At 39.3% G+C, this 27433-nt stretch overlaps 2 protein-coding genes across 22 annotated transcripts in view; one reads left to right on the top strand and one right to left on the bottom strand.

The window, feature by feature from the left end:
* LOC118406343 (serine/threonine-protein phosphatase 6 regulatory subunit 3-like) overlaps positions 1-19411 on the top strand; it is a 41700-nt gene extending 22289 nt beyond the window's left edge. For 7 of the 21 annotated variants that reach the window (XM_035806290.1, XM_035806286.1, XM_035806287.1 and 4 more), the window contains 19 exons: positions 58-210; positions 751-894; positions 1338-1402; positions 1889-2004; positions 2460-2545; positions 3496-3552; positions 4571-4660; positions 6544-6641; positions 7617-7674; positions 9993-10055; positions 10206-10336; positions 11449-11654; positions 11979-12201; positions 13161-13249; positions 13731-13839; positions 14443-14703; positions 15123-15326; positions 15877-16038; positions 16726-19411. In XM_035806290.1, the coding sequence (XP_035662183.1) occupies positions 58-210; positions 751-894; positions 1338-1402; positions 1889-2004; positions 2460-2545; positions 3496-3552; positions 4571-4660; positions 6544-6641; positions 7617-7674; positions 9993-10055; positions 10206-10336; positions 11449-11654; positions 11979-12201; positions 13161-13249; positions 13731-13839; positions 14443-14703; positions 15123-15326; positions 15877-16038; positions 16726-16795 (2385 nt within the window). In that variant the 3' untranslated portion in view covers positions 16796-19411. The remainder of the gene's footprint in view (positions 1-57; positions 211-750; positions 895-1337; positions 1403-1888; positions 2005-2459; positions 2546-3495; positions 3553-4570; positions 4661-6543; positions 6642-7616; positions 7675-9992; positions 10056-10205; positions 10337-11448; positions 11655-11978; positions 12202-13160; positions 13250-13730; positions 13840-14442; positions 14704-15122; positions 15327-15876; positions 16039-16725) is intronic. The other 14 variants (XM_035806303.1, XM_035806298.1, XM_035806295.1 and 11 more) reach the window with 10 other exon arrangements.
* A 3840-nt stretch (positions 19412-23251) lies between these two features.
* LOC118406802 (vasopressin V2 receptor-like) overlaps positions 23252-27433 on the bottom strand; it is a 34928-nt gene continuing 30746 nt past the window's right edge. Inside the window, exons 5-9 of the mRNA XM_035807142.1 lie at positions 26120-26251; positions 25290-25456; positions 24759-24943; positions 23982-24117; positions 23252-23478 (exon numbers count right to left, since the gene is read on the bottom strand). Of these exons, the coding sequence (XP_035663035.1) occupies positions 23278-23478; positions 23982-24117; positions 24759-24943; positions 25290-25456; positions 26120-26251 (821 nt within the window). The 3' untranslated portion in view covers positions 23252-23277. The remainder of the gene's footprint in view (positions 23479-23981; positions 24118-24758; positions 24944-25289; positions 25457-26119; positions 26252-27433) is intronic.

The raw sequence follows: 27433 nt of genomic DNA, 5'->3' as shown, positions 1-27433 counted from the left end.
ACTGTACTTAGAAAATGTGGCACGCAGAGTTCTTACACGGATTCTCGTAACCCGTAGCAACGTCCGATGCCGACTTCGGTGGGCACGATGGATCCCCCGTTCGGGAACACCAGACTACACGTGTGCCGCCTCATGGCGTCCTTACTCCTCACCAACACCCACCAAGTCAACATAGAGCTGGCAAACCTAGGCACTCTGGACATCATGCTGGTATGTGGGCATGCGGATTTTACTTTTGCATTAGAGATAGTACTTCGTATTAGTACATACAGTGCTGTGAAAATCATTTAAACCGAAGTCATGAACATCAATGTAATGTACTGGTACTCTTACTAGCTGAATAGACTAGCATTCAAGTATATGACTCAATGATTTTTTTTCTCATAAGTTCATACGATAAGTAGTTTAGGGAAGGGTGTCAAAAGGTTGTTTTAAAAACTGCATATTTTGCTGGACACAGGCTTTCCTCTATAATTTCCACAGTATTCTGCCAATAATTAAAAAAAACTTGGGAGAGTGTGTTGCAGATATTTACTGACAAAGTCACAAATGGAATTTCTTTAGATGAAAATGTTCAAATGGCACTTCAAAATTTATGCATTGGGTCCAAAGGCATCTCATTGTATTAGCATCAGGGCTTACCTCATAATGTTGTGGCTAACTAATGATAGTTATCAGGTTTTCGGAAACATTTTCAGATGAATGTAATGTGCTGTAACATATCTCCTTTAATTTTTTTTTTGTCTTCAGGATTGCTTTTTCCGGTACATTTGGAACAACTTCTTGCACACCCAAGTAGAACAGTGTATAAACACCATCCTGACCAACCCCCCTTCAGACGACTCTCCCAACCAGGAAGGCAACCCCGAACCCAAACACCCTCTAATAAACAATGTAAGTATGCTTAGCAGTGCAAGAGTGCCACCTTGTGGTTAATGCAGGTATTGCATGTATAATGACACCTGTTGGTGGTAAAGGAATGGGTTGTCAAAGCTGTAAAGAAGCAACCTTTGGACTCATCATAAAGTAGTAATCCCAAACTTGTGGAAGAGAGTGTTTAGTGCAAGAATGCCCCCTTGTGGTTGTTGCAGGTATTACACAGGAAATGTGTAAACAACAATTTGTTTTGCAATGCCCACAAACAAGAATCACAATGCTGATTTGATATTGAAAGAGAGCCCCCATGTGAATGAAGTTGGAATTGCACCAGAAAGAAACTTTCTTAATTGAAGGCATTTCAGCACCTTGTCAGAACCTTTAACTACTTGTAAAAACAGTTGTTGCAAATAGATTAATGTTGCATGTGGTATAAAAAGGACCTTGTTTTATTGTTGCAGCTTTTGGGCCAATCGAGAATCATCCAGAGGATATTGGATAAGTGGGAAGAAGATCAACAAATAGAGTAAGTAGTAGTTCAAAGTGAAAAGTATCTTGTTCAAAATCACATCGAAATGCAGATACAGATAATACAGAATAACAATTTTTTTTTTACATTGGAAAGAGGTTCACCTTTTTTGTGTGTGCAATTATGCTCCCACTTAAAGTTCAAGATACTTTCCATGTGTTTGTATGAATTTGGTAATGTTGGTAATTATCAACATCCCACAGTGGTTTTTGGCCCCCTAGCCATATTTTGAGGTACTGCGGCACAACAGACTGGAACCTTGTACGGAAAGTAGTGTGGTATAGTCCATGGACAGCTATTTGCTGACCCCTATACTTGTACTGTTGTAGAATGGAAACTACATGCATCATATTGACTTCTTATAGTAATAAGATAGCTGGGATTGAAGGAAGGAAGTATCACTAAGAACTGTGATGGCTAGGGCTATGGCATGAAGTAAATCCCAACAACTCTGAATATTTTTGAATTCTTGTTTTTTTCCAGAACTCAAGGTGGAAACAGACGAGGGTACATGGGTCATCTCACTAGGATAGCTAACTCCCTTCAAACTTGCCTTGAGAAGGGACCCAATAAGGACCTTGTCAAGGAGATCTTTAAAGGTAAAACATCTTAAAGACACTAACTCTTTCTTAAAGGAAGTTAAGGATAACCCCATCTATGATTGAGAAATAGAATAAGATTTTCTTGGTTTGGAAATTTGAATTACTTAGTATAATGATTATGTAACTTAGCACACAGAACTATGTCTGCTTTACGATCATTACTCTAAATAGGAAGCAACATTTAGATGTCAGTAGAAAATAGTTGTCTGTACTTCTGCTGTACGGAATTTATGGAGGAACCTACTAGTCTTTGGGTATCAAGTCAAAGTTAAAATTTGTCTTATTCCTAATCAACACAAAGTAATAATGGGAAAAATAGATTCATAATTTCAGCATGTGAAATGGCAAAATTTTTCATTGCCATAAAATTGTGTTTCTTACTTCTGGTTGTAAAATGAAATATTTTATGATGAATCATCACAATTGAATTGTATTTGTTTGTCACATTTCAGAGGTTCCAGAAGACTATAGAGAGAGATGGGAAACCTTTGTCTCAGGGTCTTTAGCAGAAATCAACAAGAAAAATACAGTAGATTTGGTAGGTCCATATATGTACTCTTTTCTTATCATCCATGCACTTACCAGTAGGCCTTTTGTCCTGGCCCTAATTTTTTGACAAGTCCAAAACTGGCAGTGGAGAATTACAACTTGTTTCGCTTTGAATTTGACAAAGGAAATTCATTAGACATTGTTCATCTGTGCAATTTACTTGGGAACCCAAGGCATATTATTCCTATTGGTTGTATTATTCCTGTCTTGTCTTGAAGTTTTCAGTCTACTGAGTACTGGGTTTCAGGAAGAAAGTTTGCAAGGAATGCGTATGGAAAAAAAATCTGAAAAGGAAAAGAGGAAATAAAATTGTTGACTCCAGGAAAGCATTATTTTTAAAGCTTTAGCATGTCACCTGTTACTTCAGCAAGCTGCTTTTATTCTGTGGGGGTCCTAGTATAGATCCTTTAGGAACACGGACCTATGGGAGACCTAGCACATATCCTTTAGGAATCCTTACCTATGGAGGCCTTAGTATTGAACCTGGAGGAACCCCCACAGAAGAAAAGCCACTCATTCCAGTAACATGACTGACACTGTCCTAACTCACCTGCCACTCTTTCCTCTCCCCTACCTCCTCCATCTCGTTGCTTCTCTGGCCCATAATATACTACTCACCAGGCTCTGCCTCAAGTAAGTATGTTCCGTCCTGATCTTTTGGTGAATAATCTTGTAATGTGCCATTGACACCCCCTTTTTTGTGTGTATGTGGCACAGCCCGTGAGAAAATGACTGGATCCTATACTCGGACTGGTCCACTTTTTTCTGGTTTAGGGATGTCATGTGATATCTTTTTCATGGATTAGGTTTGACTATCATTATTCTCTGTGGGTCCTAGTACCCTACCTCGAGGAACCCCCACATATGCATTTGTGTATTTAAATTGAATGGAGGAAAGTTTCAATTTTATTTTACAAAACTGTTTTGTGCCTTGCAAAGACGACCAAAAGACAGAGAGCAGTGTTCAGTCGTTATGCAGAAACAGTTGAAGATAAGGTAACTGGTTGAACTTAATGTTGAAAATACAGCACTACGTTATCAAGACACAATTGAAAACAACACCTGTAGTGCCAAACCTCACTTGTAAAATAAGCAAATGCATTTCTTCCTATCCTGAAGTTGTACAATGTCACAGAAGATGTTTCAGCCCACTGAACACATTAAACTTTAGGGTTTGCTGTGAAACAAAATGTGTTAACACACTTAACATTTTTTCCTCACATTGTACTACTCCCCCAAGTCATCCCCCCTCCTTTCCTCCCCCTCTATTAACCCACCTGCTTATATTCATTCCTTAATATCTTCCACTTATGTCTTAAGAGAATTGTCAGTGTGCAAAATGCTATAGTTGTTTGAATGGGTGTTACCTAATTGAAAGCTCATGAATGGAATAAGGTAGCTGTTGGGGATTTTCTCTTCCATTTTTTGGAATGATAGAAAAATGTTTTGTTTCCTTTTTTTTATTAACTTTAAGGTAAATTTGTAGGGTATATCTCTGTTTCCTTCTCAAATTTGATAAAAGATATATTTTGCATTCTGACAGTTTTGGTGTTACATACAATGTACATTTTCATTTTTTGGTCATGTTGATAATTTTTCTTTGTCCTTTCAAGTTTGTTGTCAAGGATTTGAAAATGTTTCAAAAGCAACATGCTTTAAAGAAAAAAGTTTGAGTGTATGTTTACAATTATATGCATAATAAGAAAGATGTCAGTGAAGAAAAATTGTGCTGAGTGTAAATGGTAATTATGTTAAGGTTGGAAAAAAACTTAAGGAAAAAGCAACAAAGTAAAAGTTTATGGAAAACCAAATTGGTTAGTAATTTCACATGTGTATACATGTACATGTAGCAAGTTTGATGTTTCTTAAAGTGTTTTACATTTTTTTAAACCTTCTTGAAAACATGACCTCAAGTATCCAAAGATTGGCTTAAGACAATCAAGCTTGAATGGTTAAACTTTAGAGGTGTCGAACACGTTTTTCTAAAGCCAATTTTCTCCACCCCCCTCCACAGGTTGGTAGCCACCCACTGCACTCCTCTAGCGAAGACGACGACTCTGATTTCAAGGACATCCCCTTTCCTCCAGACTCCTCCTTACAACAGGTGAGCATCTTAAAGGAAACCCTCTTAAACTTGACCTCACTTCAGGCAACACCAAATTATTTTCTTCTCAGACACTTGAATTAAGATTTAGGAAAAAGACAAAATAAAATGGATTGCTTGAGAATATAATTCACTCCCCGAAAATGTGTCTACAAAGCAGACATCGGAGTTGGGCATCCCCATTGGATGCCCAACAACAACAAGGGGTGGTCAATAAGGTCTGAGCCTTACCAAGTTATCAAATTTTGGGACAAAATTATAAAACATAATAAAGTCTTTTATCCGTAAATTTCACCGATACAATGTATGTATCAGAATGACACCAAATTGCAAATAATTCTGATTACAAAGGTTCAGGTTCCATGTTTTTATACCAATTTGGCATTATTTCCCAAATCACAAAACCAATGAATGAAAATACAGTTGTTTCTATACAATGTACATTAGAACCAGACAAGTTGCTTTTAAACAAAATTTGATGAACCAAACTTTCAAAATCATTTATAAACATTTTAGCCTAACTTAAGACGACTTTACACTTTTGTTTTCTATAAAGCAGTCACTGTTTACTGACACTTCTTTTTGGTTCTTCCTCTTTTTATGTCTTTTACCACTATCTTGTGTTAAAATACATTGTAGATATCAGCTGAACGCATTTTAAAGAGAAATGTTACTTGTAAGCTGCATGACATACTGCAAATACATTTGTACAAATGTATTGTTTGAAACATTATAATTGGTCGTAGATGCAAATGTTTGTGATCTTTTTATTATGATTATACTGCCATGTCACAATTTCATAATTGCAAATGCACCCCAATATAACAGTACACTGAATTTGATATGAAGTATGACAAATGTTTAATTGCATAGAGTGTATAACTTGTAGGATGGTATGCCTTGGATTTGGTGTCTTGCTTTGTCAGCTGAAATGTCTTGGATGTTACATGTACATGTATGTGCAAGACTGTCGTGTTCTTAAATGTTGTACTACCCTTTGCTGAACCAGTGCAATGAGTAGATGTTCTTGCTCTGCTTTAAGAGTATTCTTTTTTTTTAGTCAAATGCCTTTGTCATTGTCTCAAAACAAACCCAATCCAATAGAAAAATTACCTTTAAAATATATTCATTGCTTTTGTTTAAAATGCCTTTGTCATTGTCTCAAAACAAAACCAAATCGAATAGAAAATTTACCTTTCAAAAATGTTCATTGCTTTTGTTTAACAGGAGGGTAAGTAGAGTAAAAAAATCTAATACTTCTTGTAACTTTCTCCACAATTGGACTGTTTGCAATATTGGATTAATATCTTTCAAAAATGGTTATGGCTTTCGATTTTGCCTAATGTTCGGATAGAAAAAAGGTCTTATGTTTGTAAAATCCCAATTGAAGCATTTACAAAGTTACTGCCAATTTACCCTATTTTTGCATCATAAGGTTAAAGGAGGTTTTTGGCTTCTCCAAATTAGCTGTTGAAAGACTTCTGTTGTAAAGTTGTGATACAATGGAAACACATGTTTACAATGTTGCGATTTCGTAGTAGAGAAGTCAGTATTAAACTGCGAAGCCAAAACCACTGCAAATTAAACATGCCTAATTTTATAATTTTAACATCTAACCATTGAACATCTAGTATCATCAGCTGAACATCTACTGTAGCACTGGTTGAGTGACATTTTGTGGCATTGTGTTGTGTGAACCGTGTCCCATACTAACACACCAACCATATATAGAACCATACCATACACGTATAAGGGGTGCATTGGAAGAGTTTGCTTAGCTCGTGTGTGATCTAGTTATGCGGTGGCGGGGGTTTTAACACACCGTCCACCCGCGGGACACCCAATCCAAATGACCACCCCCTCTCTGGGCCCACGCCGCCCAGGCCTTTTCTGATTATCAGATGCAACAAATGACGTCCACTTTTATTGACCAGTTTGGCTTCAACGACGAAGAGTTTGCTGACCAGGAAGAAAATGTCAAGTAAGTTAGCGCTACATTATGTTTTCTTTATGTTGCATAACAGGTAAATTGCATTTAGGCGTAACATACCAGTTCGTACATTATATAGGTACAAGCTGTGTAAGAGTCTGGAGTTTTAGGTTTGATCCACTTATACTGGGATGTATTTCCAATCTCTTTGATAAGTTTGTGGGTTCTCTCTGTATCAGCTTTAGAGATTTTACCTCATTTATGTTCAAATATGTTCATGCTGCATGTACGGATGTAGCTGTCTGTACTCATATGTTCACATGATTCACACAGGTGAATAGGTATAAAGTGCTTTTCGAATGGCACAACGTTGGGGCATGACTCTAACCCAGAACCTTAAGTTTAATTCTATGTCAAAAATGCTAACTGTACAAGACCAACGTTACACAAGTTTGCACACACTACATATTGTTTTTCATACTGTTTTTATTCATTCTGCCTACCCTGTATTGTATTCGTGGGTATTGCTACACTTTTAGAAAGGTGAAATTTCATGAGCTTTGCACTTCATGGAGCCAGTGCAATAGCCTAGTAGATAGATTGCTTGCTATACACTTAGGATTTGCAGGTTCATACCAAAATCTTCCAATTAAAACACACTGCTTGACCTGGCATCACATCACTGACGACTTAATGTTGACCTTATAATATTGATTGCCAAAAGGTTGCCAAATTTTTAGAGCTGAGAACATTTTCTTTCCAGAAGATGTAGTCCTGTCAGATTGCATGGGGTCTGATGACCTGCGAAACTTGGTTGATTTCTAAGAATTGAGCAGTAATTGACAAGACACTAGCCAAATTGCTGCCGAAAATGTCCTTAGATAATTTTTCCATGTATAAAAGTTTGGTGTCGTACATTAACACAGCACTTGAACAAATAGATTTTTCAGTTGTCACCTGTACATATGTGCCTTGGCCTCACAAGGGCAGTCATTTCCTGACCTGTTTTCCCCTTCTCTTTTGCAGTGCACCGTTCGATAGGATATCTGACATTAACTTCTCCACAAATGCAAATGAAGAAAACGTGAGTTGATCTCTTTATTTTTCGCATCTTGCTGTGTACAAATAAAGTGTGTAGGGAAGTCTCAGTAGCCCAATCTAAGGAATATTCCATTTTTAAGGTTGAAATTTTTCTTGTGAAATTATGTCTTGTCAAAGAAATTCTGAGAGGCATTGCTTTCTTTTCTGACTTAAAAGTGCATCTTTCTTAGGATTTGGAAAATGCAAAAAAATATTCAAAACTGTCTCTTCTTTAAAAGAAAAGACCTTTAAAATGGAATAAGCCTTAAGTGTAGCAACTGTCTGCTAGACAATGTAGCTTAATGCCAGTGTTAAGCTTGATGTGTCTGTGCATGTGTTTAAAGAATTAAACTTGTTCTTTGGCATGCAATGCAAAGTCTTTAGAACTTGTTGCTCAAAACAGACAAAAATACATATATTTCACCTGTTGATTTGGAAAAAGACTTGAAGTTGAAGTGTTGAACTTAATGTATGTTTGAAATCTTTGGTGTTTAAGTTAAACTTTAACACTGTTGATAGTTAAACTGACGCTGAATTGAAATGGTTTCGAATTGGTTTAATACTACAAGCAAAACTGTGTGTTCTTTTGTTTGTATTGCTATGTATAATATACATGTACATGTGGTTGTTTTGGTGTGGGGATTTTATGAATATTTGTGTTATGCTTTATGCTACATACATGTACATGCATTTCCACGTGTTGTTATATGCCAATTCATTTTTCACCTGTACGTTTTTGTCATTCTTTTTTTGTGTTGCAATTGTGTTGTTAAATTCCATGCAGAACTGTTTTCAAGTTTTCCGATTAGCAAAACTCCAGGCTTCAAAGTTTCTGTAAAATTTGAAACTTTGTTTACAGCTGTTACACAGCAAGTAAATTGCATGGATGACATTCTCTGCAGAGTACAAATCTGATGAGAGAGTACAAAAAAATGAAGTCTTTCAAAATAGAGACTAATACAAGAACTGATGTGCTAACAAGTGTTTTTGTTGTTGCAAGAACTGAGTAACAATATTACTTTGTTTTTGTTTTTTTAACCAGAACAAAATTATGAATGTGTGCATGACAATCATAAGATATACTTGCTGAGGCCTTGCCACATGTAGTGTCTATGTCTAACCTGTTGTATCCCAGTGCTTTCAGTCATGCTCTCATGCATACATGTAGTTGTGCCCATATGAATCTCAGGTTCAGAATACGTTGCCGCTGCTGCCATTCTGCATTGAATAAGATCCCACCACCTTTGTTGTTGCTGTTGTGCAATATCCCACTATCTGCCAGTGTATACATAGATATACATAGGTGTCAAACCTGTACAAGTTACCACTTCTACATAAGGACCACTAGGACATTGTGACCACTTTTTGGTGATCCCTTAGATTCCCCATTGACACAAGCATTGCAAATCCTGTCTATAATGACCACCTGTCCACATAGACAAGATTTTATTGGTCTGAGTGGTCTTCTTGGGCAGTTTTGACTGTATTGTCAAACCTGTCAGTAGTAACAACCCTAGAAAAAAAGGCTTTAAGTAAACAGTTGGTTTGCCACTAGAGTATAGACAATAACTTAAAGACATGATTTGGTCAGTGAGAAAGATTATCTAAGAACCATTTATTAATTGGCCACAATGGCCATGTCGTCCTTACAATTATGTGGTCCCTTGTACAGGTTTGGCTGTACCTTGTACATGTAGTTTTAGCACTCATGTTTTGATATTTCATATCTTTTTTCATTGCATGTAGCTTAGTTTCTTCACAACTCATTTCAAATAGCACTAGTTGGATATTAGTTCTGACCTTTATAAAATACAAGTTTATATTTTATACGCTTTTCTGTAGAATCACATTAGTATAGCACTCTTTCACCCTTGCAAAGTTAAGGCCACACCAATTTTATTTGTTGCTTCTCGGATTTGCCTGTCCTTTTTTTTTAATTGAAAAAAAAAGTGAAGTCTCGAAAGAAAAAATACAGACTTTCCTATCACAAACCTGTAAATATTACCATTCAGAGCCACATACACATCATTTCAGTCTAAAACAATGCCTTTTAGTTTTTCAACAGAACATTAGTAACAAACCAAAGGAAGGGAATCATATATAAAATGTGCCATTTAACTACTCAGGCTGCTGTTTTTTGTGTTATTTAAGCTGTACATCTTCAGCCCAGACATTTTTTTTTACATGACGGTCTAATTTTTTTCTAAAAAATCCGAGAAGCAACAATTGAATTTGGTGTGGCGTAGTATTCCTTGGTGGGAATTTCTGGGACACGTTTTTTTCCTTTCTGTTGACATGTCGTATTCTTTAATTCTTATGCAGCCCAACAGAGCACTCTTCGAAGCCTATTGCAAAGAGGTCATGAGTACCATAGGTCCCAGCACGGTGAGTGGTGTGCACACGGGGTGGGCAATCAATCACACATGTACATGTATGTGTACGTACTCCCTCCTTCTGTACGGTCCTCTCAAACACGACTAGGAGTCGCGCCGTAATTGTTTTGTTTTCTTGTTTGTTTTTGTTTTTCTTATGCAGCCCAACTCGGCACTGTTTGAGGCATGCTGTAACGAGCGAATCAGCACGTTCGACGATAGCGGGAGCGATGAGGAAGACATCTGGGAGGAGAAGGAGCTGACGTTCTCATCCGTCGTGGAGTCCAGACAAAGGTGGGTTTGTAAATATTTCTTTGTTTCATCCGTAAATAGTTTCATCAGGTTGGTAGATCAATCGAACAGTCTTCTTCGTTTCACAACCTGTTTTTATTCTTCTGCAGACGTTTCGGTGACTGTCTGTCACCTTCATCAGTGCAAAATGAAATATACTAACGTTACTCGGTGCGATATGACCTATACAGTGCAAATCGAACTAAACCTATTGTGACGTAATTACTTGACATGGAATGTTCTCGAACGTGATACGAATAGAGACGAAGGGGGGTATAAACTTAGCCATGTTTGGGACCGCATCCTTGCCACTACCACGTCACAAAGTGGCAAGGATGATTAACGTATCACGTTCGAGAACATTCCATGTCAAGTAATTACGTCACAATAGGTTTAGTTCGATTTGCACTGTATAGGTCATATCGCACCGAGTAACGTTAGTATATTTCATTTTGCACTGATGAAGGTGACAGACAGTCACCGAAACGTCTGCAGAAGAATAAAAACAGGTTGTGAAACGAAGAAGACTGTTCGATATTTCTTTGTTTGTTTAGGGTGTGATTCCAGTGTCTGAAGACCCTGCCCCTGGACCTAAAGGGTGGAAATTTGAATATCACACACTCTAGATCTTCTCACGACTTTGCTCCCAATTGCTCCTTGGCTCTTTTCGACAAGCACAAGGAATAGTGGACCACGACTTAATGTCCTTTCCTAAGGCCACCAATTTAATTTGCTCGTTCTCGGATTTTTTTTAAGTGGAAATATACAGCAGCAAGCGAAACATCATAAAACTAAAAGCAATGGACACGGAGGAAAACCTGAATGTAACTCATAAACCTGAGAACGCCAAGGCATAAACCTGGTTCTTGGGCTTTGTTTTTATTACGTTTTTCCAGTTAAGCATATCTTTTTTTATTATCTTTAAAATCCGAGAATCAACAAATTAAATTTGTTTGGCTTAAGGACTGCATCCTAAGGAATCAAACTCTAGTTCCAGAGGCAGGGTTGCTTGCCACTGGACTATGCATGCTACTGAAATGTTGATCGTGTTCCTTGTTGGGTGTAAAGAACTCAAAGAATCCAATAGGTCATAATCTTTCCCTTCTCACCCACAGTACGATATCCACCACAAGCAATGACCAGGGTAGCGATGGGAGTGACAACAGCAGTGACAGCGAGGAGGATTCCGAGGACACCACCTCACCGCTGCGCTCCGACAAACCGCCCTCGCCGCTGAAAACGAGCAGCCCGAAGCCCGACGCCTCGCCTGCCTCTCCAAGTGCCTCCGAGGACACCAAGATGGATGTCGACAACAGCGATGGTTTGTTTGTTTTGTTTGTTTATTCAGGTTCCCACTGATAAACGCTGGAGTCATTCTACAGAGTACAGAGAATGAGGTCCAGGTCCGGACCTGAACCTGCACCTGTTCCGGTGTGTGAGAACTTGTGAATGGTCGATACTCACAACAATGGTCCATTCCACCTAATTTTTTCAGGTCCATTTTTTCTGGACTGATCCAATAAGAAAACAGTTTTGTACCACCCCCAGTCATGATTGTGATTTTTGTTTGTTAGGCACTTTTTGTCAGTTGGAAGGTACAGGCCGATGTACATAATGGTCATGTATCTTGGACCTTCTTTTTCAGGCTGGACGGCCACATTCGACGAATCTCCCATGGATGCTGCGCCCATTGCCATGGAAACGGGAGCCGGCGGCTGGGACGACGTCACCACGACGACCAACAAAACCGCCACGGATGACGGGTGGGCGAATTTCGATAGTGTCCCGCCGAGTAAGCCCAGTGGTTCCGAGAAACAAGACGACTGGGCCAGTTTCGCAGACTTTACCCCGTTAGGACCTAGTGACAGGTACTGGTATGACAGGGAACCATGTAACAGTTGCTTCCTTGTGATCTCAACAATCGACACTCTGACACCTAGACATCCCTAAAAGGAATGCTAGTATGAAAAGAAATCTGCCCGAATCTGCATGTAACTTGCTTCAGACCCAGAAAGAAATCTAGCCGAATGTGCTTGTACCGGTACATGTACATGTACATTTGTAGCTTGCATGAGACCCAGAATAGAAGCAAAAAAATAAATTTTAGATGTGCATGCAGATCATAAATGTAAATGAAAATTCAAGCTATTGCAAGTTGACATATAGGGGTGGGCACTGGTAAACTGGATATGAAAACCACTAAAATTGAACTGATGTGAAAAACCTTAACCTCATTGTACAAGACTTGGTGCTAAACTAAACCAAAACAGATACCGCTTGTCCATCCAAGACATAGACTAAAGCAAAGTACATCGCCAAGGCTTCAGAGATCTGTTCTCTTCCCTTTTATTTTTCCAACATTTAATTGATTTTCATATATAAGAAATGCCCTTTTGTAGATGCCCTAATAGACAGAAGCAGTTAACCCAGCAACTTCTAAATACTATTTAGAACTAGAATAGTACCTGTAAATTTAATGTATCTCTTAGTATTTAGGCCCAGTACATTAGACCAGAACCTGAGCCTATTGAGTTGGACTGGTACCCACCCCTAGTGATATCCGTATAGCTTACTTGCTAGCTCATAAATAAGACGTAAGTTTTAGACACAGAGCTTGAATCACTATAGGGAGAAGAATGAAGCATCTATTTTGCTGGCAATAACTGATTGTCGTTTATGTAACAATCCTCAGACAAGTCCCTTTATCTTTTGTTTAACCGATTTCTAAGGGAGACCCTATGTAGAAGAATGTCTAAACTTTGCATCATGTCTTTGCAATAGAATCTTTACAAACTACATGTAATCACACGTTACATTCTCTCCACAGCAATAATCCAGAACCTCGCAGTAGTTCGCCAATAGCCATGGAGACCAACGAAGCACCGACAGACGGTCTAAGAAAAGGAGTCGCTTATCGTGAGTACAGAGAAGTCATTGTCTTAGTCTTACAGTGTGTGTTTTGTGTAAACAAAAGGTGTTTAAGAAAAAGAGAGAGAATTGGTTTAGTGATATTAAAAACTTAAAATAAAATTGTTGTGGTCAGGATTTCAAAATCTATTGTCATAGTAGATATACATGTGCATGGACCATGAAAATGTTTGATACTCCTGGTATGGACTGGGTGATAACTTGGGTTATCACATGGGTTCAACTGCTATCACGCAGGCTTCATCTACATGTAGAAGAATCTGAAAGCACTTAGCCGTCCCTGCTGTCGAAAATTTGAATACCAGATATGGATGTAGGAATTGAAGGTTGTTACAATTTTCTCAGCTTGTTGGACATTTCTCTAAAGGTGCGTACAATGTATATGGCTGTTAGACCTTTCACTTGCCCTGGGCAAATGGGCCAAAGGACATGTCTTACCCTGAGATGTGCTGAAATTTTGCCCCTACAGTGATGGCTAGTGCACCTGCAGATCTCGCTACCACTGTACAACAGTCTACCAGGTTACCAGAGGTCGGTGAGAGCAGCACCGATCCTGAAGACGAGTTCACGTCTATAAGGTACACATGTAATATTGATGCATGTCAACCTTTTGCATGCATGGGTGGGGTTACACTTTCAAGTAGCTAACAGACTGTATTGACTACATTAGGTTGCAAACAGTTCTGCAGCTAACAAAATCAGTACAGTGGCGCTCACGAAATACGCATCAAATTTCGTGAAACGTCCTTCGAAATTTCGCAGAACTCACTGCGAAAGTTTGCGTATTACACTGCGAAAGCTTGCGTAACGCACTGCGAAATATATCCCTGCATAATCGAAACACCCCTGTGAAGACATACTAGTTAAGAATACTTGATAGGCTGGATACACATACACATGTGTGTAGGGGGGGACAGGGTCCTATAGTTGGCATGTGGTACAAGCTTCCTATCAGCAAGTGCCAGAGTTGCTTTCCTCTTTATTTCGTTGTTGTCCTATACTGAGCTCGCATTTCAGGGCTAAAGATGCAAAACCGAAGTCAGTATTATTGACTACATTTCTGTCCTACTAGCACTTTTTCTGACCGGGCTGTTCAAAATAGAATAGAGTTATGTTGTTCAACGGAATCAGTCAATTGAGATCATATAACTATTAACAGAGCAACTTATTTTGTCAAACAGAAATTCCCAACCACTAGCAAATACAGTAGAGGCAATGAACGTGGACGAAACCCCACAACAGACGGAGCAGCCCAACAGAACCGGCGTGACGGAGGGGACGCCCGCCAGCGAGACGAGACCGACGGAGACGGGAGAAGCGCCCGCGGAGGAGAAAATGGGAGCGGCCAGCTCCAGGGAGCAAAGCGAAACAGTTCAGGGGTCACCAGCCAAAGACGGCAGCAGCTCATTAAAGCAGGGAAATTCTGATAACAGAGAAACAAGGTTAGGTCTGGTGTATTATAGAAAAACTAAATCTGACCTAAGGCTTGGGGAAAAAATGTTGTGTTTTGTGTTTTGGCAATGAATTATTTACACCCCCATGCAGGGACAACTCAGTCAGTTTAAATCTCCCGTTTCTTGTACACTACTTTGCCATATTGTGCACGGCTGTGAACATCAAAACTGGTGTGTGACTGTATGTGTACTTACATGTATCATGATAGGTTTTAGTAACGGTTTTCATATTTCTGGTTTAACTATGTATTGTACAATCATACAAATGCTATTTAGCCCAAGGGCTACAGTGATGTTTTATTATTGTGTCACCGAATGAACCTTAGACTTTCTCTTAAGTGAACTAATCTTGTTTAGGATCATGTTGACTTTTTCACTGAGATTTTTTTTTTTTTTTAAATTTACAGAACAAGTTCTTCCAGCCCCACCCCTTCTCCCAGTGCCTCACCGACAAAACCAGCCCAGCCAAACACTCCAGCAACCGTCGGGGACAAGGACCAGAGTAATAACAACACTCAGCATCAACAACAACAACAACAACAACAGGGCACAGAGCAGGGAAGTCCTGGCAACACAAACGACCCAACAGAAGAGCTCAGTCAGAACTTTAAGTTAGTATCTGTGGGTTTTTTATTATTTATTATTCATTTGCTTTTGAACAGATGAGGACAATGTGGCACTGCATTCAAGTTAGCAACTTATTTATCAGTGTACAAAATACAGACAGAAGGTAAAGGTAGTACCTCCCAATGGAAATCAGGTACCCATTTTATCACCTGAGTAAAGTGAGGAAGGTCGTGTTAAGTGTCTTTCACAAGGGCACAACGTCGGGACACAATGAGCATCGAACTCGTGAACTTCTAGGTTCTGAACCCAACACTCTACCAGTTATGCCACACATGATGCCACACCTTGTATCTGTAGTTTTAATTTGAATGTTTTTGTCTACAGTACAGTCAAACCTTCCAAAGAAGACCACTCTGGGGCCAATAAAATCTGGTCTGTTTGGACAGGTGGTCAATATATACAGGATTCTTAACGCTTGTATCAATGGGAATATTATCTATTCTAAAGGACGAATAGTCCCATCAGTTAACAGACACTAAAATATAAGATAAACAAAGGGAGATGACATTTTTTTTTTCTTTCTGATTTTGTTAGTATCCTTTCATCTGGTGTGACGAAGAAAGAAGGGGAGGAGGCAAAATCAGCCCCGACCCCGGGAGCACCCAAAACAGACAACAGTCATGTCAACCAGACGGACCCTGCTGCCACAACTGAGAACTCTGTGGAGATGAAGATAGGAGCAATGGAAACGATGAGGTACAACATTAATCCTTGTCCATATAGATGTACCGGTAGATACTAGGAGTAGGTACCAGTACACCAGGAGTGTACCGGTACAAAACCATTTTCTCCTTTTTTACTGGTGCAGAAGAAACGTACCTGAAAAAAATCAGACTGGACTTTGGACCGATTCGAAAATGACAAGATTTTAATTTACACTGGCAGGCATTCACATGTTTTGGGGCTTACCAGCCCAAGAAAATAACAAGGGAAGTAGAGAAATTTTCTACAGTTAAACTTGGTTTAAAACAGGGGCAGTTAATGTTATTTACATGAAAATAGGATTTTAAAACACAAATGGATGCCAGATATATACTCTACCAAACAGAATACTTTGTAGCAAAATAGACCATTGTTTTAAGTATCACTCATTAGGTTCAGGTCCAGACCTGGACATTGACCGGACCTGCACCTAAATTTTCTGGACTAGTGTCCACCCTTAGTACATTTGTAGATATACAGAATAGCATTTACTACATGTACAATGTTAGCACACAGTTTTGGAGCATCCAAAATTTTTATCAACCCAAAGTACAACTTCAAATTATTAATTCTTTTTGGTGCACCTAGTATTTTGAGCCCTGCATTAGTTATCCATGTCTTCTGTCCATTTTGTGGTTTGAAGCCAACATGTTTTAACTCTTGTTTTTCTACCCGTTACAGGCCAGAAGGTACGAAAGCTCCTGTGGAGACTTTAGTTCCCGCGACTGGTGCTGCTAACGGGCCCGTTTGACTCCACCCATCCGCCCTGCCAGCTGAGAGGACCAGGCTCTATTTTTCTAGATGATGAGTAACGCTGTATGTAGAGACAATTGAGAAAAAACAGATACAGTGGATAAGTAGCACTCTTTCTTCACTTCCGACTTATTTTCAGCAATGCTGCTATTGTTGGACAGGGAACGTAATATACGGGGAGGGGCGGGAGCACGTCCGTTGGCGAAACAAACCCCAGGTGTAACGCGTACACAATATAGGACTCCCCCATCTCTGCAGGCGTATCTGTGTACTGTAGGACTCGTTCGTTGCCTTTGTCACCCCACCCCTTTCAGGAACTTACAAGCAAGCGGGCACTCCGTCGTGCCATGACGTGTCAACCTTGTCGTTGCGACCGACGCTCGAAAAAGCAGCGAACCCAAGTAGGGCTCCGTACAGACTAAGGTGCTGGCATTCGTGTACAGGTTAAAATCAAACGGGAAATGCCATACGAAGAAGTAAAACAATAGATCGTGTCTCAGTGTATGCAGGTTACTATCCTGTGTTCAAAAGGTGCTTTGTATCTTTGTGGACTGTGCTATTCAAGTCTCCCTCTCTCTTTCTCTCTCTCTCTCTCTCGGATATGCAATGGCTTCCTATACCGCGTGCTACGTCTCTGTACCTGTACCTTACGCAGAAGTGCTAGTCGTCATTTGTGACACTCCTTCTGGATAGAATACAAATGATTGGTACGTTTTTATTAGCTTGTTTTAGGAAAAGCAGAAGACTATTCCCTGTGTGGGATTGACTCTTGGGAGGGGGGTGGGCACAAACTGAACATATTTGTGAGAGCACTGTTGAAACAAACGTCGCGAGACAACTCATAAGGAAGTGCCCTTCACAACCATGTACAGTGTAACGATGTGCGTGTAACCAGTTAATGTTAAGCGTTTGAATGAAACCAAAGTGCGGTGTTCGTGTGAACTGCCTGTTGCCACAAAACATAAATTCCCTTTCTTGCCGCTAACGTACATGTATGCCAGTATGCTGCGAGTTTGAACTTCAAACCCCAGATTGAATTGCAACTCAATGACACACACAGTTGTGCACCAAACTGCTGCTGCTGCAAATCAACCCTTTATAGATGCACAAACGTACAAATTTTTGTGTGCAACTGAACTATTTCCCAAAAAAATGCTTCTCAAATTTTTTTATCCATGACGTTCAAGCCTTTTAAATTCCCATTTAAACTTGCCATCTTTGCCAGTGTTTCTCTTCGTGTGTGCTTCGATAGGGAAAGCTGTTACATGTACATCTATATCTAACAGCATTACAAAACCAGCCGTCTACTTCCATGGTACCTGCCCACCCCCCTTAACAGGGATAGAATCATAAGTAAGATATTGATATGTATCCTAAGGGGCTGTTTATGTGCAGTGCATTGCAATTTTCAGGGCCTAGAAATCGGCGCTACCCAGTTCTTCAATGTCTCATCGACTTACGCTGTATACTTCCTAAATCGAGCCGCTAGCAGTACGATATATACCGTATCCTGGTCTGGAATACATTAATTTAATTTTCAAAAATGTGTCTCTTTTTGGGTCAGAATGATGACGACGATGATTAAGGTTATGTGTATTATATCTCTGATGATTTAACATATGCCAGAAGGCAAATTAATTAATGAGTGCAAAGAAGAGGATGTTGGATTTTTAAGTATTCCACTTGTTGTTTATGTTGTTGTAAATGTTGCCGTTTGTTTGACAACGGGGGAGAGCGCTCGGATTGCGAGCGTTTGTGGGATGTGAATGATTATTCTTTAAGTTTAGCCTGTCTATATAGTGATGAATGTGTTGAGCATTGCCATGTGTCTATTAAAAGTGCCACCAAATTTATTATTATCTTTACATTTTTAGTGTTTTTCCTTTATCGTAGTAGCATGCACTCTTTGTTGCTTTTCTCCATTCGCGAAAGAGCAACCAAAATTTTTACAAGTGCCCCGTTAGAAGCAGCTACAACACTTGTACCTCTCTATTCACAATTGCAAAAAAAAAGTCTGCCTTAAAGAATTAAAAAGTACCGACACTCGTGTCGTCTGTGAGCCGAGAATCGTTAATAAAGTTATCTCATGTTGTGTGAATGGATGTCTTACCCCATGGAAAACAATCGTTAGAAACCAATAAAGGAAAGTTGGAAAGAAGTAAATATTGAAACAACTGCCAACGTCCATTCCAATGGCATTCCTAAGTGTAGACTTTGACTCAAGTAACTCAAAAAGAATCTGAAGTTCACTTCATCGTTCAAATTGGTGCCTGACGATAATGAGAACAAACTTGGTAGATACAAATAGAAACTCGGAATCTTGGTATCAAACCCTACATTATATGGAAGCATTGGAATGAACATTGATATTTGGAATGGTAAGCCTGGATGCTTAAAGGAGAGCCATAAGAGTATTTTCTGTGTGAAGTTACGCTGTAGGTCCAATACGACGTTGTACAGTACAGCCACCCTCTGGAAGATTCCCTATTCTTGCAAAATGCTGAGTACAGTGTCTTTGTATGAGGTTTTTATGATTTCTCTGTTACAGTGGTTTCTTGAAATGAGAGATTTGAGACCGAATATTTGTAGGAGTGATATTAAAGAGTAACAATGCTTGGTGTCTCCATGTGTGATGTTTTTTCTCAGCAAAGATGCAAGAATGTGGTATTGAATGGATTGTGTTAAAGCTTTGTGTTTTATGTAAGTCTATCCCAGTTTATTTCCTCACATTTTGAAATAAAGACTTCGCATGAGGTCAAGGTGAAAATGGATGCTGATGTAGCTCAACTGGTAGTAGTCATATAGTTACACCCTAATTAGGCCATAGCAAGTAAATTTTATGGATGACATCAGCGCGCGCGTTAATTTTCGCCTGATTTCAGAAGAAAAAAACAAGATTTTTCTTCTTCTGCAGGGATGGTCAACATGACGATAAAGTACCAAAATTACAGTATGAGCAAATATATTGTGTTGTAGCCTAATACATTTGTACTTGTACTTGTAGAAGTGACACTTGCGAGGTACCCAGGACTGTACAAATAGTTGTAGAAATGAAACTTATTGGATAGTTGTAAAAGGGACACCAATATGGAAGCTACGGTGTCAACTTTGTTGGTGATGCCAGTCTACCACACTAGTGTCACTTTTACCACACCAGTACATGTCTTAAATACACGAATGAATGCTCTGTTGGCTCCGATACCATGTTTTGTCCCTTTAATTCTGTTTACAACAGTCATCACAGCTTTATGGTGCCTATTTTTGAATATGTAGCCATCTTGTTTTTTTTCACCCATCTTGTTTTTTTTCCGCCCTATCGCACTATTTTTGCAGTCTGCAGAGGATGTCATCCATAAAATTTACTTGCTGTGGCCTTAGTTGGTAACTTCATGTAGGAGACCCTGGTTCAATTCTGGGTTGGGTATCTTGGTTGGGGCTGCATCGGTCTTTCGGAAGTCAAATGAGGGTTCCATGTTCGAGGGGGTGCTTTGGGCAAGTTAAATGTACTGGATAGAAACCCCTCACTATAAAAACACCCTGCAACTGAGACAGCAAGGAAACTTGCCGGCCTATATACCACTAGGCACTACAAGGGCAGAAAAGAAAACTTGAACACTAACTAGCTTGTCCACTTCATGAAACTAAAAGTATTGACACTCCTAGATTCTCCAAGGATGACGCGAAAATGAAGTCCTTTAAAAATTCAATGATTTTAATCACTTCTGGATACATAAATCTTGCATTATTAAAAGCAGTCTACATGGAATATTTTAGTACATTACAGCATGTAAAGCTGCTTAACCCTATTCAGACCGGGGGGGGGCTTTTGAGGCCCGCGCTAACTTCGATGCCCTATAACGCCAGAACGGCTTACGCTAGAGCCACCAAATTTGGTGAGTTTTCCTAAAATATTGTTGGCAAAAATTTCGCGAAGTTTGACAAATTTTCCATTTTTTCTTGTTGCCATGGCAACCGTTTGTTGACATGCAGTTTTGCCAAAAATCACTATTTTTGGTTCTAACAATGTATTTTTCACATTTATTTGCTATATTACTGCGATTTTGTTACATAAATAAAATCTTATATTATTCAGCATATCTTTCATAATTATATATGCATAAATTATGCTAATTTGATGACGTCATCATCCCAAAATCCAAGATGGCGGACCGAATGGCCAGATCAAGAATAACAAGCTAATTATCCCTTAAAATTTGTAACAACCTGGTATTTTTTCATCAAAAACCATCTAAATGAATGAATTTAGTCTATTTCCATTGCCCTTTGTGATTATTTGTTGCAAAAAAAGTATTTTTAAAAATTCAATGTGGTGGATATAATATGGCGGAGCCCAACTCGTATCTTAGATGTGCATGACGTCATTTTATGACGTCATATTGACGTCATTGATGTTGCTATTGGCAACGCAAGTCGTAATTAACATTATTATTCTGTTATCTGCACTTGTTGTTACATTTTTGCAGCATAACTTGAAGTTTTCTGAGAATACCCATTTTTCATGGGTTTGGCCAATATAATCAAATTGATGACGTCATAATTACGTCATCTTACGTCAACGTAACGTCAAACGTCACATACTTGTCAGATATTATGTCAAAATCATGTCCTGAAAATTTGGTGGTCCTACGGTACGTCGTTTTAGAGTTATAGGACTTAGAAAAGGAGGGCCTCAAAAGCCCCCCCCCGGTCCAGGGATGACCAAAAAAGCCCGGTCTGAATAGGGTTAAGTCTCAAAACTGCACGTGATTTAATAAGGATGCAATTTGCACTGACGTGATCGTGAAGTAAGTATCAACCGCCATACTGGATGATACAACCTGGAAGTTCGTAGATAATGTAAAAATTTAGACATGTAATTATAACCCCGGAATTGCAATAATATCAAAATGCAAGTCCATTATGTAAACTTATACGTCATGTTGACGTCACATGCAAACAACATGGAAGCAGGCCGAGGGTCGAGCACTATATATAGATTTATGCTAATTAATATGTTTATGCATGCAGATTTCTCATTTTACGTTTTCTTAATTGCAAATACAGCAACATAAAGATACGACTTTAAGTTTCTCCAAAGGAATATCTAATTGATATGATTTTGAATTTATGAAATCTGATTATTACGCTATCAAGCATGGATTGAGAAAGAAGAACAAGCAATTCCTACATCCTACACATTATTTATTTCTTCCTTATTTACATCTGCCTTTAATTTCAGATCTCTAGAGTTAAAAAGTTAAGGTCTACCGACTACCCGTAATTTGATGTTAAGTACAGTTACAACGGTATGTACATTGACTAAATAAAATCGTCACTTGTATATATTAATATGTACAATTGAATTATTTACAAAGATTTCCCAATGTGTCTATAGTACTTCGTTTCAAACGTTATATTACAAAAATATATACAATATAGTCTGTTACTTGCATTCAATATGGCAAGAAGTTGCATATCTCCTCAGTTTTTTGGGATATGTTTACTGACTATTTTCATATTCGCGATTATTTTTGGCAAAAGTGTATTTTTGTACATTTTCTTTTGTACATTATTGTTTATTCTAAAATCTTGAATGGTACATGCTTCAGAAGCCTTTTGCCGCTTTTGACATTCAAAACGTTTGAAAAACATCTTAGTTCGCAAGATGAAATTCTATGTGCTTTTGCACAACACGTCGCTAGGCGGCGCTCTTAGCCGCATTGCTAAACCTTAATGGGATAAGCGACAGCTTCATTCTAAAATTTTCCCAGTACATGATCTTAGTCGAATTTATTCATTCATTTATATCTATAGCTATCTCTGCAAAATTTCCAATTGATATGAACAAGTTTAATCCTCCTTGATATGAACATGCGTACTGTCATTGAATTTTGATTTGAGTACTTTCTTCTGTTTTGTATCAGTAGTATTTTGTCCATGAACACTAAAGATTCAGTTTATAAGATACGCACGACAAACGTTGCTCAAGCAACTAGATAGAATTTGTAAACGGTCAGATATTTCAGGTAACATCCACTAACTTTCGGAAGTAGATTGTACCAGATAATCTTCCATTCACTACTACAGTGTACTTGTATTCAGTCACTAACGTAAGGTAGTGGATACTACCTGAATCGTAGAAATGTTGTTACCTGACAAACTTTTGCATTCGTTAAGAAATAACTAACTGTTTCCTTTGACATGTTCATTCAGAAAAGCCTTTTGTAGGTACATGTATTTATAGTTATCGATACAAATTTTCCAATAAGCCGGTTCGGGGTTTAAAGTGCGCATTGACAATATGATGCATTGTGGGTGATATGTCAAAGGTCACGGTCCGCGAAACGTATCACCCAGAATGCATCTCTTTGCCCATGCGCACTTCTAACCGCGAACAGACATATGGAGTTGTGTATCGTCATGAAATTTTCTTGTAGAGATCTAATTTTTTTTCTGCTTCGAATTACTGTTGCTTGGTTGCTAACAGTCCGAGACTGTGTCCCGGGCGCCTAAATGTATGTCCTCGGGAGCCTCCCCCACCCTGCCCCGCTTCCTGCAGCACAGCATCGCCCGGGACGAGCACGTGTAGATCACGGGGTCCAGAATCGTCCGTACGGTCACCAAAACCATGTGCAGCTGCAGTATGAAGGAGTCGCTAGAGGCGCTGTCCTCCGTCCACGCCTGAAGCATCAGAAGTTAAACGTTGGTAAAGCAGTTATTCTCAAATGAGGTAAAAAAAAAATTCATTCATTAACAGTACTACAGTAGTATAATGCGGCTTCGGTATAACACGCATTTACAACTAAGCACCGTCTCTCGAACCCTGCCCACGAATCCACAGAATTCATGTCGCTTACGCTACAGGGACAGGAAACTTTCATCCTCTAACACCCTTAAAACAACATGCATCGCACATAATGTCATATGTAAATACGGAGAGAATCATGTCCTTTAAAATAAGAGCTAACTTCCAAAACAATTTGAAATTGAAAAAAATACCTTAAAGCAGAGTATAAATAGATTTAACGTTTGTACATGTTAATGTTTTTATTCATTCGGTCCCATTCCTTGTGGCTATTCAACGGTACATATATAGACAGTTCTACCAGTCCATTGTAGTATGAATGGTTTGTTTCCATTCAATCCTGTTCCTCTAAAACATTTGTGGGTTCTTGTTTCCTTACCTGCATTACCGGCAGGACGAAGAGCGGCACCCAACACAAGACGAACACCACCACCAGCGCCGCCACCATGTTGGTCTGTCTGATCTCGTGCAGAATACCGCCTGACACCGACCGGCTCACCCTGATGGTCCGCACTCTGGGAATAAGAACGGGAAGAAAAATATCGTCTGTTTATGACGTCATGACACTGGTCTACACCGACCGGCCTACCCTGATGGTCCGCACTCTGGGGACGAGAACGGCACAAAATATCGTTCCTTTATGACGTCATGATACTGGTCTAGAGTGTAATCATTTAATGTTTTTAACTATGGTGTATTTTCAACCAAAAAATGGAAAAAAAATAGTCGTTTCAGATGTTTTCGACCCCCCAAAATAATGAAATCCTAATTTCAAACAAAATACCCTCGGGAAAAAATGATAAATATGGGGTAAGCTTTCATCCTTTAGAATATCATGATTGGCGGTCTTGTTTCCACCTGGGCGTAGACACGTGAAATAAAAACCACTTTTTTAAAACAAAATGTGTATTTCTAACCCCAAATCTGGTATGTAACAAAACAAAATCACAATCAAGTAGTACTCAAACTGTGTGAAATTTCATTGTAGTGCGGCCGAGCTATTAAAAGTTACATTCATATGTATAGAATACTACTATTCTACTAGCCTTGGCCGCCAACTGAGTACCTGAACGAAGCAGGAGACGTGGCTAGACAAGAGAACACGAGATGTAACGAGACAACACGAGACGTGACGAGATTTAACGAGACTACGCACCTGGCTACCGGAGACGCTGCTGTTGAGGCCTCTGCGGACGGCTGTTGCTGCGGGCTGGAGGGAGGGTTGTTGGGTGACTGGAACCCCCGTGTGCGGATGGCACCAACCAGGAGCGCGTAGAACACGGCTATAGATATCAGAGGGGTCGCTACACCAAGTGCAGCGAACACGTACGAGTATGCATCCTGAAAAACATGTTCAACTTTGTCAAGAAGGTTGTATTATGATACAATTGACACCTAAAATCTATGAACAAAATAGAGCGCTTACCAACAAGCTTTCGATCAGTACTGATCGTTTTCAAGTTCAAATGACCCAAAGCGCAGACCGGAAGTGTGACGTCAGCAATGGGTCAAAGGTGTTTGGAAGTCGGTATCGGCCTCCGTCATATAGCTGACGGCACACCTGTACATAACTATGACCTTGACAACATTTCGTTGTTTCAAACTTACTTTTTATATTGATGTGATCGGATGTCATCCATATGATTAGATGAACTTGACCTAAATGATCAATATATAATCATGCTACCTTGTCATCTCCTAATTCCGGAAACCAGCAGTCCGTGATGTAGACTGGAGCAGGTTCGGTGGAGTTTCCCATGTCAATTAGATAGTTCTTGCCACTGACGATGTCGTACAGACACAGCATACACGACACGAACCATACCAGCACGAGCATTGAGCCAGTTTGGCAACCTGTAAGTGTACATATACATGAAAGATATGGATACATACAGGATACATGGTTTGTAATCACAAGCCATGACATGAACTCACAGTCGACGTTTTGTACGTGACCGTCTACCTACTTCCTCAGGGCAATTCTGACGGATTCACAATGTACTGTATAGGTGTCGCTTACAGATGCGGCCCCAGACATTAAGTTGTTGTTTTTTGTTAGTTGGTTGGTTGGTTCTTTCGTTGGATGGTTTGTTGGTTAATTGGTTGGTTTTGTCATGATTATCTTACCGTAATTATATGTGCAAATCCGAGTTCAGTGGTTAACTTTCCCACATGGCGGGCTGTACCTATGTCAAAGTCACTAGAGTGCACTGTAAAGACTAAATAAGACTATGCACAAATGCGTATGCGGCTTTTATTATGCCATAGTTACATATGTGCAAACACCTAATAAGACCATGCATAAATGAAGTAAGTTAAAGTTCCAACATTACGGACCTTAACTACGTCATGGTCACGCGAGTGAAAAACACCAAATATGGCCATGCATCAATGACGCAGTTACCATTCCAACGTGGTGGATTTTTCCTACGTCATAGACACGTGAGAGAAAACAGGAAATAAGGTCATGCACAAATGGCGTATACACAAATTCTAGTATTGAGTACTAATGCAAACCTGTAAGTTTTGGCTTATTGAACTTGGCCGTAGAGCGGTACCGTTCGTACGCCATCGCCAGCATGGTGAAGACTGAGTTGGTCAGGCAGAGTTTGGGCAGAACCATGCACAACTTACAGCCGAAAAGTCCTCCTATAAAAAACAAGAAGGAGAGATTAGCATGGTTTGCGTTTGCGTGCAAATTAGCCTAAGGTATCTTGTAGTCGATTAGTATGGTCGCGATTGTGTGGCGTTATAACGGTATGGTGTTTGACCCAGAGGTCTTGTATTCGAATCCTGTCGTACTACCGATCTTGTGTTATCGGGAAAGGCACTGTAGACAACTTTCGTCACCCCACCCTGGTGTAAAAATGGGTACACGACTTTGTTGTGGATGAAAATGGCGTTTGAGGAGATTTAGTGGCTCCAATACAGTGCCGTGACACAGTAAAAAACACCAACACTAGTACTGCTCCCATGTCCTCAAAAATGGACTGCACAAAACACAATAGGCAAAAGAGAACAAATAAAGCTGTAGCAGAATACACTACAAGCTTAATCGGCCAGCACTCAGGCTATTTGTATTTCACATGAAACTATGGTTGAAACATCGTTTAGTTTCCGATGAACGAACGGGAAGTCATAAAACACTTTCAATTTAATTGCGAGGGCTTCAGAATGTTAAAAGAATGTAGAAAACACAACTTCACAATGATAGTAATCGCATTTTTACTCTTCTAGCTGTGTTCATCTTTCTCTCCTCCAAACAAAAGCGTTAATTATTGGGCCAAGTAGTTGTCAGAATGGTAACTGGAGGCGTAGTTTCTGCATTGCACATTTCCCCTACTAGAAATAGTCCCACAATAGATCCCTCCATTTACTTTGATGACATGATTAAAGAAGGTGCATTAAGGAAACACTTTACTTAATGGCGTAGCTCTTACTTGTAGCCAGATAACTAATACTTTTCTTTATCCTGATCGACGGAGAAGATTATCACAGTAATTTTCTATACCTCCTGCCTACGCACTTACTAGCATTAACCAAAGAGAAAAATCAAATCCCTTGGAAGAATAACTACCCCTGCGATTGCCTGTAAATGTGCTCTTAACGCAAACGTACACTAACGTAACTAAAACGTACCTAGAGCATTTAGATGATTGCTCTATGGATTGCAAAGCTAATACTTATCGACTCAGGACTGACGTTTTTCTAATGGTGATATTGACTTTTTTTTTATTTGCTGAGTCTCATGGTCTGTATTGACTGACTGACAGTAGAAGTAGTAATATTGACAGTCGTTTTGATTGTCTGCTATAATAAGGGGTGAATGAA

The sequence above is a fragment of the Branchiostoma floridae genome, chromosome 19 (genome assembly GCF_000003815.2).
Source record: "Branchiostoma floridae strain S238N-H82 chromosome 19, Bfl_VNyyK, whole genome shotgun sequence".
In the NCBI taxonomy this organism is placed as follows: Eukaryota; Metazoa; Chordata; class Leptocardii; order Amphioxiformes; family Branchiostomatidae; genus Branchiostoma; species Branchiostoma floridae.
Note: the sequence above shows the minus strand (reverse complement) of the source record. Positions and strands in the feature narration are given on the sequence as shown.